Genomic DNA, 15248 nt, shown 5'->3' on the forward strand with positions numbered 1-15248 from the left:
CAAAGATAAGATAATTCATGTCAGCCGTATGGTGGGCTAGAGAAGGAATCATGGCACTCTTCCTGCTGATCTTCCAGTAGATTTCTGTTGTGAACTTGTTAACTCATCCACATGAGAGTAAAGTCCAAGGGTTTTCTTTCAGTGTTAAAGGACCAGTGGCAGCAGATGCGTTTTTCTTCTACAACCCCAGAACAGCCAGAGCATGAGAAGGCTCACTCTGGCAGGGTAGGGAGTTCTGTCAGATTTGGTCTGTTAGTTTCACTGTGGTTTTGGTGTTTGTTTGCATGGGAGGGACAACAGCTGTTGACTGAAGCAGTGCATTGCACTACTTGTTGATGCTGTAGCCTCCTTGGCGTGTTGTTCTCTAACACTTGCTGCCCTAATTGGTATTGTTTTTCAAAGGAGAATGACATAGTATTGATAGGTGTTGTTGCTTGGAGGTTTAATGAGTTTGGAGTTTTAATGGCTGATGCAAGATAAAGATGGCTCTACAAGCTTACTGCTCTTAATGGTTAAAATATGGCCAGAAGTCGGGAATGTACTTCGGTGTGTCTTAACTCCTTCATTAGCATTGCCTAAACTGTGCTCTGTAATTTCTCCTTTATCAGCTTCTTCTCTGTGGTTTCTCTTGTCAATTAAACTTTATACAAGAAATTTACATACTGTTTTATCATAATCATTGATTTAATGTCACTCAATGTTTGGAGTAGTATTTGTCAACTGTGTAGTTAATGTTTTAGTCAAGATAATCAGCCACACAAAGATTTCAGTTGGATTTAATTATGCAGCTCATTGTGGCAGAAATGCCTTCCTGGGAAAGCCTTGTATTCCAAAGAATATATTTTATTGCTTAACATGACAAACTCACTGAGCTGGATAACAGCAGACCTACTTTGATCATGCTGTAAGTAGAAATGTTAGTAGGTATATTTAGGTTTGCTTAAAAATATAGGCAATCCATGTCAGGGTAAGCTGTAGAAGTTACAGTTAGCAAGTACTCCTATGTTGTGACAGTACAAGCTTAACTATAACTCCTATTATTCTGATTGTACAATAACACAGTTACTGTGGAGCTCCATAATGTGTGCTTAGTGCCTGTTTCCTTGATTGCAGAAACAATTTCAAAATAGTGTCTGTACTCATAGGAAGGAGGAATTGAGCATCTCTTTTCTTATGCTATCCTCTGTAGTGGGTATCCTCTTAAGGTATCCTCTGTAGTGTTCTCTATTAGGTTTCTGTCTGTAGTCTTACACCTCTTCTAGAGGTAGGTGTGCATTCAGTTGGAGTCCTTTCTTTGATTTCAGTGTCTTAAGTCATTCTTTAAACTGGAGAAGTAGAATGGTCACGCCATCGCATTTTCCGCAGATTACTGGAAACTTGTTTACTGTTGTTAGAAGAATGACTCTGAAACCTTGTTCACAGTTAGCTATTAGGCCACGTGGCAATGACCAAGTATTGGGGCTGTACCTCTGCTGCTGGCCTCCAAGGGACAGGCTTGGCCTTGTAGTTTAGGCCTGGTATTGCCCACAGTCATCAGAGCTGTTTTGTCATTGGTAACGTGTTCCCTGGCGTTGGCTTCTGTTAGCACTGCTCTGGACATGCCTAGACAAGACTTGGGGCATGCTGCAGTTCATGGACTGTTTTGAGCTGCTGGTATGGATTAGAGCAGAGGAAGTTGAGCTGTGTGGGTGCAAGCTGTGCTTTGCCACTTCCCTCAAGGCCGTAGGACAGCTGTGGCTCGTTGTGTTACTGACTAAGACACAGTCGTGGGTTCAAACACGAGTGACTTCATGCTGGTCATGAGTCACACGTTCCCTTACTGTCTCCTCTAGGCTTCAGGAGCCTACATGTTTCTGCAACACAGACTTCTCTTAGTAAAGGCAGTGTATGTCAGATATTCCTTCTGTGCCTACTAAATTTTTTCTTTCCTTAGACATAGATACCTGGTTTGTGAATGGGGCAGCCTCGGGCACACAAAATGCTCGGCTTATCCAGAATTACATTTGCAAGCACACTCACTGGCAGGATATGAACCACCTGGGGAACTTGATGTGTGAAGCCAGGCACCTCAGGAATTGCAGGCATCGGTTGTTCTTGCAGCATCACCCATCTCTGTGTCCTATTTTAGGATCTAGTATCCTTCTCAGCACAGAGGTTGCTATGGACAGTGATTTCTAATCAGTTTTTTTCTTACCGGGGAAATGTGTGCACTAAGGGTCACCAAACTATGCATTTCATGGGCTCACCTGCTCTTTCAAAGTTGCATTACTAGGGTGCGCTTTAAACTTAAAAGGACTGAGAATTATTTGAGGTTTTCTGTCTGCACATACTAAATATATTTCTGCTTGCTCAGAAGGGTGTGTGATGAGAGAGAGAGGTCACTGCCACACTGCTGCTCAGCGTATAGTACTAAAAGGTGTGCTGATTCTGCTGCATGTGCTTATTTTTTTTTAAGCTCATAAATTACCTCTGACACTTCAGTTTCACAGCTGTGACTGAAAAACCTTTTGTGATGTTGCCTTTATCATACAAAGTGCATTCTTAGAAGTCTCTTAAATTGTTGCTTTTAGGGTATTTGTGAATATAGCAGGTAGTGTAAAATTAAATTACATATAATATGTTTATATACTTTGTTAGTTTCTGCATATATATACTGCACACACTTTTTAAATAAATAAGTATGTAGACTTTTCTGCCTTCCTTTCTAATACTACTGAAGGAGTTTCTTTTACAGAAATCATGCTGTGCTTTTTGAGGTTTGAAACTTTGTTTGCCTTAGCTGCTGAAGGCAAATTGAAAACAGGAGAATAGTGAATGACAGTCTTCACTGTCTGCACCAACACTCTGAAATCTTCACTGCCACTCCTTTATTGTGGAGATGACTCAAGCTGTTACACTTGGGTGTTACCAACTGAGCAAATCCTCTAGGCTACTGGAAGAGAACCAGAACACTTGAAGCTGAGGTCCTGTGTTTCCTGCTTTTGTCTGTGTTGGCAATGTGTTCACTTCTTGTTGCACTCACTGAGTGTACAAAACATTCACTGGGGTTGTAAGACATTGGTTACAATAGCACAGTAATAATGGATTTCTCTGTTGAGGTATACCAAGTCAGCCCAACCCTTAAAATGCAATTTTGAGTCAAGTACAAAACAGCCAAAGGGATTACCTAAGAAACAGCGTTATCTGGGGTTTTCATTCTGTGAATTTGGATGCCATGCTTGATTAAGGATTTCAGCTTTTCCTGGTTGATCTACTGCTTTAAAGTATAGGGTTTCTCTTATGTAAGGATATATGAATCCTAAATTTTAAACTTCTGAAACTTAGATATTTAGGCTCCCTCTATGTTTTGAGACAGGGTTGAACTTCTAGAAAGCAATTCATTATATTTATCTTAAACAAGTATTTTACAATGGGATTATTTAGTTTTGGAAGGCACCTCTCTCCACTGTAGAGTCATCTATCTCAATGAAACCTAAACTAGATGGAGAATGTTTGCCTGTTAAGGTTAGTAGAAGTAAATCATATGCTTAACAGTTTTCACCCTTGCTCCAAATCTAAAGTGCAAATTCATTTTAACTTGGTTACATTCAGAAAGTGCTTACAAGGAAAACTTCCAAAAATTAGTAGATCTTTACTAGATCCAATGTTGGAGAATTTTACAGAAGAGTTAAGACTTGAAACTAATGTGTACCATTGACTTCCTTTCATAAAGTAGTAATTTTTGCAAAATTCATCTGAAAGCAGAAGATTAACATAGCCTCACTTGCTTTCATGTCAGGGCATTAATTTTGGGTGCTTCCTGTTAGTACCATTGATATTGAAGAACTTTTTTCTTAAGGGTAGCAACTCACCATTTGAGAAAGGTGGATTTGGGGCAAATCTTATAGCAGTGTTTGTGTGGTGTGTAAAGTATTCTTTATATCTGCATAGAAAGTAACATTTTGTTATAGGCCTTCCTTTGTTGTTGGTTGTGGTTAAATTCTCCTGTTTAAACTACAGACTCCTAAGTGCAGGACAGCTTATAGTTTTGTTATTAATTAGATTGGACAGACTGCTTGTTAAATAAGAAAAAATAATAATTTCCCATATAAACTCTTAGTTCTGGAATTGTTAGTTTTCCAATAAAATGGTAGGTTTTATAGAAGACCTGATGATGAGTGCAGGGTTCTTTTTGTTTTAATTTTATGAGAAGTTCAGTTTTCATAAGGGAAGACTGGGCGTGCTTTATAAACAGCTGTATGCCAGGAACTGGATGGAGGCAGAGGTGTGTGAAAGTCTTCAGTATCAAAGCAAAATTAGAGGACTGGAGCAAACTTCTCTATCCAATTTCTTGCAGAAATTACTGGACTGCAAGCCTGGCTTTCTTAATTTGCATTAATCTTAAATGAGCTCTATTGAGTACATTCTGAAAACATGCTAGTTCAGTGATTGTCAGTTGTATTTAACAGTTTTTTCAGCAATTTGATAACTGGATAACAAATGCAACCCAGGCATTTAACTTTCTAGAGAATTATTCTGATTTACATTTTACCCTTAGCTTTTGATGCGTATCCTCTTTCATTTTGTCAGTGATGCTCAAATGCCAGTAACCCTAGGTATAAATTATAATAGTCTAGCAAAAAAGGGAACTTTTCAGGACTTACAGGTCTGCCTAGGTGTAAAACCTTATATTACATTTACTGCTGGAAAGCATGTAAAAAATACTCTTCATTGATAAAACTCTTAGACAATAACTTGTAAGAGTGCATAATGCTAGAGGATGCTATGCACAAGGGGGATGGGTTCACTGTAATTTTACCTGAGTTTTTATATGTAATTCTGAAAATCTCATCTTTGGCAATGGTTGAAATTACAAATGAAAATCACTTTCTTATTTGCAAGAGGTGACAGAAGACCATGTTATTAGGAGTGATACAGAAAGACTGAATGGCAATCAAGTGCTCCTTGTCTCTTCCAAAAGTAATAGAGAGACAGTAATGAAACTAGTGGGTTTCAAGCAAAAGGAGTTTTTTTAGGTTTGTTCCCCCCCCACACAGACACAGATCAGCTTTTTCCTGTAGAATGCTGTGGATGATAAAACGTTTACATGACTTCAGAGGGAGACGAGACAGCTCATGTGAGAAAATTTTGATGTTGCTAAACCTACAAACACTTCTGACCTGGAAAGTCCTGAGATATTACTTATGAAGTAGGACAGTAATTGGACAAGAGAAGCCTTGTATGCTTTGTAGGTCATCTTTTCTCCAGGCATTACTTTGGGCCACTGTTGGAGGCAGGATTGTAAATAACCTGAATGTTTGGGGTCTGATCCAGTACAGCCATTCTTCCCATCTGCCTGATCTTGCAAGCTCCTTTCTAGTCTTTACATTCTGTGACAGAGTTTACATTCTTAAGCAGTAAGTTTGGAGGTTGATTCCACTTAAGGATTTCTTACCTGCCTGTAGTGTCATCTATGGCATTTTTTAAAAGTACCTTTAGATGAAAAATACAGAGATGTGCTTGACTTGTTATTGGCATTTCTTTAATTTTCAGTTGTATATACTGAGTGCAACAAGGTTTGACTTGTATTCTGTTCCTGAGAAAGCCAGAAATTAAAATTCTAAAAAAAATTGAAAAAGAGTGGAATTGGAAATTGTTTGCATTTAAACTAATGGTATGGTGAGGTATATCAGAGGTGTTGAGAGAGTTTCTCTTTCCTTGTCTTTTGAAACTGCTGGTTAGTTATCTAGTTAACAATGGCTGCCTACCTTGGTTTAGATTTAAAAATCAACTTGGAATCAACTACATTTTCATAGTTTTTCTTTTATTAAATCCTTTTTATGCACTTTCTTTTTAAAGTGCACAGTATCTCCACTCTTCAGATGAAGAAACCAACTACAAAGAACAAATTTTAAGTTTTGATCCTAAACCTGAACTTATTCCCTTGGCATATGAGTAAAAATAATGTACTATGAGGAAGTGCTGGATGCAAACACTCAGATGCTCAGGAGGTCTGACAGTATGTGTCTTTTAAATTGAGATACCTAGACATGACTTCCTCATCTAGATTTAAATTTTGGCATAAGCTCTTACCAGAGAGACAGAAGAGTTTGCATCAAAGCAGGAGCAGTGGGAAGGAGAGTGGCTGTTCAGGAATGTACCAGTGAAAACATTGCTCCATACACAGCTCTCCAGGATAATCTTGTTGCAGAACTGGAAAAGGTGAGAAAACACCATCCAGTCCTGATAGTCCTGGTGGCTTGGCTTGATATCAGCTTGTGGGAGATAAAGGCTCACTCCTCCTCTTCTGAATCAGTTAGATCAGGAATTTCTCAAGTAATGATCAGATTCTCTATGTTACAGATACTGCTTTAATTTTTTTCCAAATGGAAGAGTGTAATAATAAAAGATGTAAAGCTTCATCAGACAGTTTGAAGATGTCAAGCTGTTAACTGGTCAAAAGTTATTGTACTGTGTTGTACTATGCTATTGCAAAAAGCAGAATATACTGCCCTGGAAAATGGTGCAAGGCAGAAAGGGCAACTCTACTGAAAGGTGTACTTTGATTCCCCAGACTCTTGAGCTCATGCACCAGGGAGGAGGTTTGTTTAAGGAGAGTAGCCATGTATGTGAGTTTATCTGCTTGGTCTGCCTTGAAAGTCGGTGATTTTTAATTATTTTTTTTCCTGCGGTTTTGTATCTCAGAACAGCTTCTTTTACCAGATGAGGCTCCAGGGTGCTGGCGTTTGTAATGCAGAAGAAGTACTGCTGAACAAGTTGTCACTAAACCAAGTGACAGCTTTGCCAAGCTCGGGGGTAGTAGTAGAAACAGAGCCCAGCGTCATCAAGGGCTTTAGTCTCAGCCTCTTTTGAGAGAGTCTAATACTACAGGCTCTTTAGAGAGAGATGCATTGAGACACTGGAGATACATATCATTTGGCTTTTGAACTTTAGATTTGTCAGTGACTTTGGATTTGTCAGTGAATATGAAATGTACTGAATTTCTACTTATGCCAGGGGGTTTGTTCATTTTTCTGAAGTCAGATATATCAGAAGAGATAGGTATCCCAGCTAAGATAACTGCCTATTTTCAGATTTATGCAAACATTTATCTATACTACCTTTGTAGCTTTAGTTCATACTGTTTGAATTTTCTTTTTATACTGTGTGGATAAAGATTTAAAATGCTGTTAAATTTAGAATTCAGTGTTCATTTCTAGTAGTGCTTGAGTAACTCAGTTTTCCAGTAGTAGTAGGCAACATGCAGTTGATTTATAGCAATTACACAAAAGCTTTGCAAAGAGAAGCAAACTCATAGTAACATATCATATGCTCTGACAACTCAATATAAGTTTTCTTCCACATTGATTCACACTTCTGTAAACTGCCCTGAAGTAAAAATGCGGTATCTGTGTTGCAACTAACTGCTCCAAATCTAAAGTGCAGATTCATTTAAACTCGTTCTTATTCTTGATGCCATTTTTTTTGGGGGGAGGAAAAACCAACAATTACTACTTACTATTGCCTTTTCAATATTTATTTAATTTTACAACGATGTTAAATTAATTTGAGAAAACTTACACAGTGTTCTAATAGCTGGGAAACATATGTAGCAGGATGTTTTAAAGCACTTTTGTCTACATGTCTGTTTGTAACAGTAGTATATGTAGAATTCTCTTTTACATGGCTTTGACTTTTCATAATGTCTCAATTAATTTTGCCAGCACTTAGCCCCTATTAATTTGTTTTTAACTTCATAAAGTTTGCAGCAAAGTAGCATTTCAATTTTTAAATGCTTCTGTTAAAAATATTTCTAGGACACAAAGATTGAGAGGAAGTTTCACTCAAAAATCACTGTCGTGTTACGGGTCACTAAATAGTTTTCCTAGAAGAAATAACTTTGGTTGCTGATGTTAATTCTAGTTAGCAAGTCATGTTTTCCTAAGAACTCTTTGAGATTGAGTTACCGTTATTTAGAATTTATTTTGCTCAAAAGTCATGTTGAGTTGAAGGATTCTCCAAAAGATTTAATAAAGTGGTACTGTACCTAAAGCAATACTTCAGTCAGAGTTATTTTTTATATTACACACATCTGAGAGAGGTGAGAAGAAAAACCAGTTTGTCTGAGTTGTTTCCAGATGCCCTAAACTACCAAAGAATTTATATTGTATGGTGTCAGACTTTGGAGAGAGACGTATTATATCAGATAAACCCAGGAGAACTGAAGTTCTGTAGCCTGTAATCAGTCTCCTATGAGATAAGAAGGAAGGTCTCTAAGAAGGAAGTACAGGGAAAGACAGGAGGGAGGGTAAGATAGAGAGGGACACTCCTGACAGGGTACAGTAGCTGAAGTAGCATGTATGGCTTGTTTTCCTCAGCAACTGATCCTGCAGTGTAAACCAGGTATTTCAATTCTGTCCTCAGTACTTGGGAAGCTGATATAATTACTAAAAATGAGGAATGTTTTAAATTCAGAGATAAGAAAAAAACCACAAAACCCTCTACTTTTTCATTGTGTTTTGAACTTACAGTCTTTGGATTTTGATAACCTAATCCAAAACCCAAAGTTCTTTCTAACGTACAGCTTGTTAGAACAGACATTAGACTTAATTCTTAAAATACTTCTGTGTACTATTAACATAATACTTTTACAGTTGTGTCATAAACTTTTATGATGTGAAGGAAGCATGACATTTACATATCAATTTATTTCCACAGCTGAAGTGCAGGCTTCTAATTCCAGTTTAGTCCCGTAGTCTTTTAGTACAGTTTATATGTAGAGTCATGTCAAATATTTCATTTTTATGGTCTGTAGGCTGTGTTGAATGAAGTTTTCTGAAACTGGCCTTTCAGAGAATCTGATGTTCTGGCTTCTAGTGGACCGGTTCTTTTTTTATTGAGTTTTGAATTGTGTCTGATGTAAAGTAATAGACTATGGGGTCAAAACAGCAGTTTGAAACCGCGATGCACAAGCGTGATCGGGTACATGGTCCTGACTGCAGTTACCACTGAGCAGTTAACCCAGGTCTGTGTCTCATAAGGGAGTAAAGGATTAAGTAACATTATAAGGCACAAAGCAGAAGCAGAATATCAACAAGTGGGACAAAAATCATTTTGAGTACCTTTTTCTTGCTTAACTTATTCCGACTTAACGTAAGCGGTTTATTCAAAGTCCGTAAGACCATAGTAGAGCAGGTCACGTTCAAGATGAGTGGAATAAAAACCCAACTATTTCAATGAAGATAACAATCCGGATAGGTAGGTTTTCCATGTTTCTCTGAAAAGTTTTCAAAACACATTCTTTGTTCCGTGTTATTACGGCGGTTTGTAGACTGAAAAAAACTTGCTGGTGTGCTGCCTGCCAACACAGTTATCCATACTGCAACACAGACTATTTTGCATTCCTTTTTGTTCTCAGAGTCTTGGATCGAAAGGGTGAACGATTGCTAAAAAGCGATCCACGTTTGCAAGTCAGAAAGAAAATGCTCCCATACATATTTGTATAAAAGAGGGTGACAGAAATCTTGCAAAGAATGTCTCCAAATGGCCAGTTTCTTGTTACAAAGTAATAAATCCTGAAGGGTAATGTAAACACAAAAAGCAGATCTGATATTGCTAAATTAAGCATGTAAGTTGTAGTCTCATTTCGCACTTTTAAGGTGCAAGTAAAAATGTAGACAGCAACACAGTTTGCTATGAGGCCAAGAACAACACCATACTAAAGCATACAGCCCAGTATTAAAGATGTTATGACTTTAAAGGAGTCTTACAGTGGAACAATTTAGAGCTTACCATCTATAATGGGTATATTTATAATACTCCTGTGCATTTTGGAGGTCTCTCTTGGTTATTTCGTGATTGCATACTTTTTTCGGAAATCCAGAATGAACTTGCAGTGATTTGAAATCTGTGTGCTGTTTTGGTAAATTCTGTGGCAGCTGGAAAGCCTTCAGGGGAGAAGCACTAGCTCTTTGCCCCCGCCCAGGATAGAAAGGGGAACACATCTCCCAGCTCAGTAATCACCAGGTGGTCACTCTTCTTTTCCAAGAGCTATTTGTAATCACATAGCAGTCTTCAAAAGTCAAAAAACCCATATCATCTGTGGCAGATGAGGTCACCATGAAGCTTGCTTAGTCTTCCATTTCTCCCCTCAATTTGATGAGCCTTTGCAGAAATTTTCCCTTATTGGTGGCTGCGGCTCATGATCGATGAGGTCTTGTCAGCCAAATTTACTGGGTGTTGTAGGCTTTAGAAAGCGATTTCCTGGACGCCACAAAGTGTTGGCGCTTGCATTTTTTCCTTCAGCTTCTGTCTGTAAAACCAGCTTGCTTTCGGCTCCTCCGAGTGCTTCCGGAGCTCGCTCGCCCCACGGGCGGAAGCAAGCTGTCTTGTGAGGGCAGAAATGAAGATTCCAGAGCGTGTTGTTCCTGCAGAACACAGGCCCTCACGTCCCCGCTCACCCCGACAGCCTCTCGCCAGCCCGGCTCCTTCTGCGAGAGGAGGGAAAAGAGCTGGGGCTAATTTTGTAGCATGATCATCACAGGAAAAGAGGTCGGACTCGCTGAAGAATGGTTTCAATTCAGTTTGTTTGCCTTCCCCTAATCTGATAATGTGTCTGCTGGGGACTGTACCTTGCAGGCGTGCAAATGGTCACCAGCAGAGTGCTGCTGCAGCTGCAGCCTCCTGTTAAACTCTTTCTGTACTGCTCCAAAGGGTCCTCTGGCAACCTGGCCGGACTCCAAGATCTGTTTCTTCTTCAGTTGTGAGGAGGCACTTCGGTGTCTGAATAACTCTTGCGCCTTAAAAAACCCCATTTTTCTTTGGAGATGATTGTAATTGTGGGGTTTTGTAATTTGTGTAGGATTGAACTAACGTTAGGTTTTTTGATAGGCATCTCTAGTTAACACGTTACTCACCAGAAATCAGCTAAAGAGATCTTGATTCTTTCAATGCACGAGTACAAGCTGCAGGAAAGGCAAAGTGACATCACAGGTAATGAAGTAATTTCACTAAATAATTACTGAAAGAAAGAGGGATAAGATTGTCAACATGAAAGATTATGAGTTGTTCCTGGATATTGCCAGGACTGAGATGTGGTGCAGTGAGAGGAGAATTTTTTAACTCATTCCGTACTAAAAAGAGCATCCCAAGCTCTGTTTGTAGTCAGAAAGATGATTCTTTTTACAAAAAACTACACCTTACATTTTTTTAAAAAATTGGGCTGTAGAAAATATTTTTGCAATATGTAAACACAGAATTAGTAGAGCAAAAGAAATACTGCACTATGCAATTGTTTCTTATAATTTAAAGGGGGTCTGTTATTGCACATGCACAAAATACTCCCATTAGTCACTGATTAATGAAACGAAAATATGTTGTAGCTAATTAAATTATTAAGTAAATATAAAAACAGCTCTTAATGCCTTTAGGACAGATATGAGATAAATCTCAGTTTAGACAGACTCATCTATTTAACAACAGCTTGGAGAGACTTACTTCTGGCATAAAAACCAGTCTATTTTTAAGTCTTAGAATAACAAATCTCTTCATATCTGGCTGGGTGGCATGGTTCTTTTGAACTAGATTTTAATCAGTTGTACTAAGCAAGGCTCTGGGCAAAACCTTTCTAGTCTGCTGAAAAGGAGAGCAAATAATAGCACTTCACAGTGTTTTGGCATAGTTTCTTAGTGTAAAGTATGCCAGACAAAATTCAGGAGCATGCAAAAATGGTCTTTATAATTTTAGTTTAAGTTTTCTTGATAGCTTTCTTCTGTGAAATTCTTTCTCCTTGATTTTTGAGGTGAAATTAAGCAATTTCATTTCAGTAGGCTATTACCCACAAGAAACCTTTTTGACTGTTTTTGAAATTCATACTTAAGCACTTAACTTTGAAATTCAAAACTTGACTGTAAAGTGTAGTGCATTTTCCACTTCTAAGACAGCAAGAAATGAAAATGTGAGCTGGGAGAGTCTTGTGTGTCCATCCTAAATTGTACCTTAGCATCAAGTTGCCTTACCTGACTTTCCTCACAAAAGGAGTCATCACATGTGGTTACATTTTGATTTTGTTCCTGAAAGCCATGGGTGGTGAAAGGGGGAAGATTTCCTGAAAGAGTCCCTGAGCTCTGTATTGGGCCATGAGAGCTCTGAGCTCTCTTTTCCTGTTCCAGCTTTGCACAGGAAAACTGCATGGGGCAGACTCAGTTACTGGAATGAAAATCCCTGAAGCAGAGAAATTTGATGTCACATATCAAAACCTCAAGGAATAATTTACGTTTAGGGAGAGAAATGAATGAAAATTAGTATGTCTCTGTGACACATGAATACTTGATTTTCTGTTGGGTGAAGGTGTAAGTGCACAGAGGCAGGGTGAGGGGTGCCTACCTAGAGGCACTGTTTATTTCACCTGGATAAATGTACTTTAGAGCCATCATGAAGTTGTGTCCCCAGCCTTTGGTTTGTCTTGTCAGAGTCCTGGCCTTGCTGTGGCTCATGTTGTTCCTCCTGTTACAGGTGTGGGCACCACAGAGCTGCATTTATGGGCTTAGGTATATGCTTTTGCTTTCTTTGGGACTTTCTCTTACCCCTGCACCTTTCTGGTCCAGAACAGTATGTGCATTGTACACTAGTTGAAGAACTGAGTTATATTTGCATGCTTCCAGACATAGAATTCAGGTGCAGAGAAGTTCTAAAGTTCAATTTCAGGGTTTCAGTGAGGAGGTATATGACTGAGCTGGCAGTCTGACTCATTTAAGTGTAAATGTGTGAATAGCAAAGGTGAATTGCATGCCCCTTTTCTTACTAGAAGTGACCAATTATTACCAAGCAGTGTTGTTATTTCTATGAACTTCCCAGGGCTGAAAGACCTGTGTTAGTGCACCATGAGCTGTGGGAGGTGAGAGCAGCCTCCTTTCTGGCTGGGCTCCAGCATGAACAGGGAGAAAACTTCATCACATGTTTTCTGCACGCTGGGTCATGTTTCTAGATGTTGGGTTCTGTGCTGTCAGATATGGAAAAGCCTCCAGTAAGCCCCAGCACTTTAAAAATAATTTTTAAAAAGTTTATCAGTTATTAGGGAGAAATAATTTATGTGATAATGACCTTGCTTGTGTTCCTTCACTGTGGGCAAATTTTACTTTGGGATGGGGAGGTGGAACAGGCAGGAGGAAGCAGCTGCAGGGAGGGCCCTCTATGCTGAGGGGGTTTTTTTCCTTCAAAGGAAACGATGCAGCCACTGCAGGGAGATGCAAATGGAAGTCTGTCTGACTTTCTGCATCAGAGGTAAGAATGAGTTAGGGCCTGTCATGTGTTGCTGGTGCTAGATGAGCAGAGACTGCATTTCAATCAGCAGGCTTCCTGTGGCTTTTGAAGAGGCATTGAAGACAAGAGTGTGGGCTCCTTAAAGCTAAGAGCTGATGACATACTTGAAATCATCTCTCACTTCAGCATTGAATAGATTTCATACATTTCTGTGGTCATTTTCCACTTAACTCTGCTTATATGAATTTAGATACCCAAGACTAAGGGTTGGACTTGATGATCTCTGAGGTCCTTTCCAACCCAGCCAATTCAGTGATTCTATGGCTCTTGACAGCCTTGAGTGATCCTGGATTTGTGTGGCAAACCTGGTACAGTGTTCCACAGGGGGACAGAAAAAGTCCTTGTAGCCCTAGGGGTGTGGTAGTAGAATGGCTCTAGGGCACTGCCATCAACAGCTGCTGCTCCCTTCTTTTTCCACATGCCATAGAGTTGAAGACTTGCTCTCATTTAGGTCAAAGGGGCAGCTTCCCTTACATTTCAGAAGTTCAAATAAGAAATATTTCACTGAAACTAAACACGTATTGGAAGGCTTTCCAAGCTTGCAAAGTTGTTTTGGCTAATGTGTTGTGCTCCTGTAGTGCTACTCTACTCTTTGGTGCTGTGCTCAAACACAAGTTGTAGTAAAAGGTGAAATGAATTTTCAGGTTGTCTTGTGTACCACATTTGGTCTGGTACTATAAGCCTGTATTTACTTTAAAAAAAACCAAAACAAACAAAACCCACCAACAATGAAAAATGAGCAAGTTCAATATTAATATTATTGTAATAAATTTTTATAGTGCTTGTAAACCCAGTGTATGCAGTTACATGAAGGTTATCAGTGGTGCACGTAGGATCGTGTAACTCAATTACTCATAAACCAATGTTGCTGCTTGTAAAGGCACAGCTGTAAAGGCATTTTTTCTCTCTTTGGTTAAACAGTCTTATGCAAAAGGACTTGTGCTATCTACTGCAGGGAAGCCAAACCCTGGCAGAACAGTATTTTCTTTGCCCTAAGTGTTTTTTTTTTAATCCAGTCATTTTCATGGGATAGTGATGATTTTTGAAGCATTTTTAGTTTATTCACCAGGATTTCTCTCTAAGCATGTGTATATACAGGGAATTTATTATGGTTGAGATGCAGAGTTGGGAGCCAGGAAATCTACTTCTGGCTGTGCCACAGATTTTCTGTTCCAGTCCTGGCAGAGTTTTCTATGACTTTGTACTTTAGCTTTCCTCCACATAAGAGCTGCTTTACTTCCTCACTGGAATGCAAGACCATCTTAATTGTTAAAAACTATTTGAAGTCCTTGGATGGGAAACCCTTTCTTAAATATGATATTGAGATAATTACAATGACAAGTGAGTATGATAAAAATATACAGGGAAAGTAAAATTCTGTGTTTTTTTACGAGATGGCTGCCAAGCAGAAGGGTCTACTGAATGACTTGACTAGAGTAAGTCTACTGGGAGCAGGTACAGAGAAAGCAGGGCTGGGAACTTCACCTTCTCAGCCACCTTTCAGGAGCTGCCTTCTAAGAGACTCCTAAACTGCAGTAAGCCTGTTCTGGTGAGTGATTTACTGCCTTCTTAAACTGCAGTGATGGTGTCTACCTATGGAGACAGTGTGAAGTAGTTAGCACACTGAATTTTTCCCCCATAAGTTTTTTCCACTTTAGTAGGCAAGTCTTAAAATGAGGATTATGAGAGAGTGAATTGACTGTTTTTGTCTAGCCAGGCTAATACCTCATGACTGTTGCATAGCCAGTTGAAGACTCCTCTGTATCAGGAAACTCATTAGCCCAATGCAAATGAAACTACTTGTACAAAGTACAAGTTAAAAGAACTGTAAATATTTTCCACTGAAAGTTTTACTTACCTAGAACCAGTTTTCCTGATTTGTTTTTGGTATACTAAATAGGTTCTAATACATAGCTGGCAAAAATCTTTCAAATTTTTTAAAAAAGGTA

General features: G+C 39.0%; 2 protein-coding genes across 2 annotated transcripts in view; one reads left to right on the top strand and one right to left on the bottom strand.

Annotated features, from left to right (window-relative positions):
• RB1 (RB transcriptional corepressor 1) overlaps positions 1-15248 on the top strand; it is a 77596-nt gene that overhangs the window by 36567 nt on the left and 25781 nt on the right.
• Positions 7546-10793, bottom strand: LPAR6 (lysophosphatidic acid receptor 6). Its single transcript, XM_030462831.1, is given in 11 exon segments — positions 7546-8872; positions 8874-8951; positions 8953-9014; positions 9017-9034; positions 9037-9079; positions 9081-9202; positions 9205-9234; positions 9237-9254; positions 9257-9376; positions 9379-9697; positions 10611-10793. Coding segments are annotated over 11 exon segments (1104 nt in total). The 3' UTR covers positions 7546-8761.

The sequence above is a fragment of the Calypte anna genome, chromosome 1 (genome assembly GCF_003957555.1).
Source record: "Calypte anna isolate BGI_N300 chromosome 1, bCalAnn1_v1.p, whole genome shotgun sequence".
Taxonomy (NCBI): domain Eukaryota; kingdom Metazoa; phylum Chordata; class Aves; order Apodiformes; family Trochilidae; genus Calypte; species Calypte anna.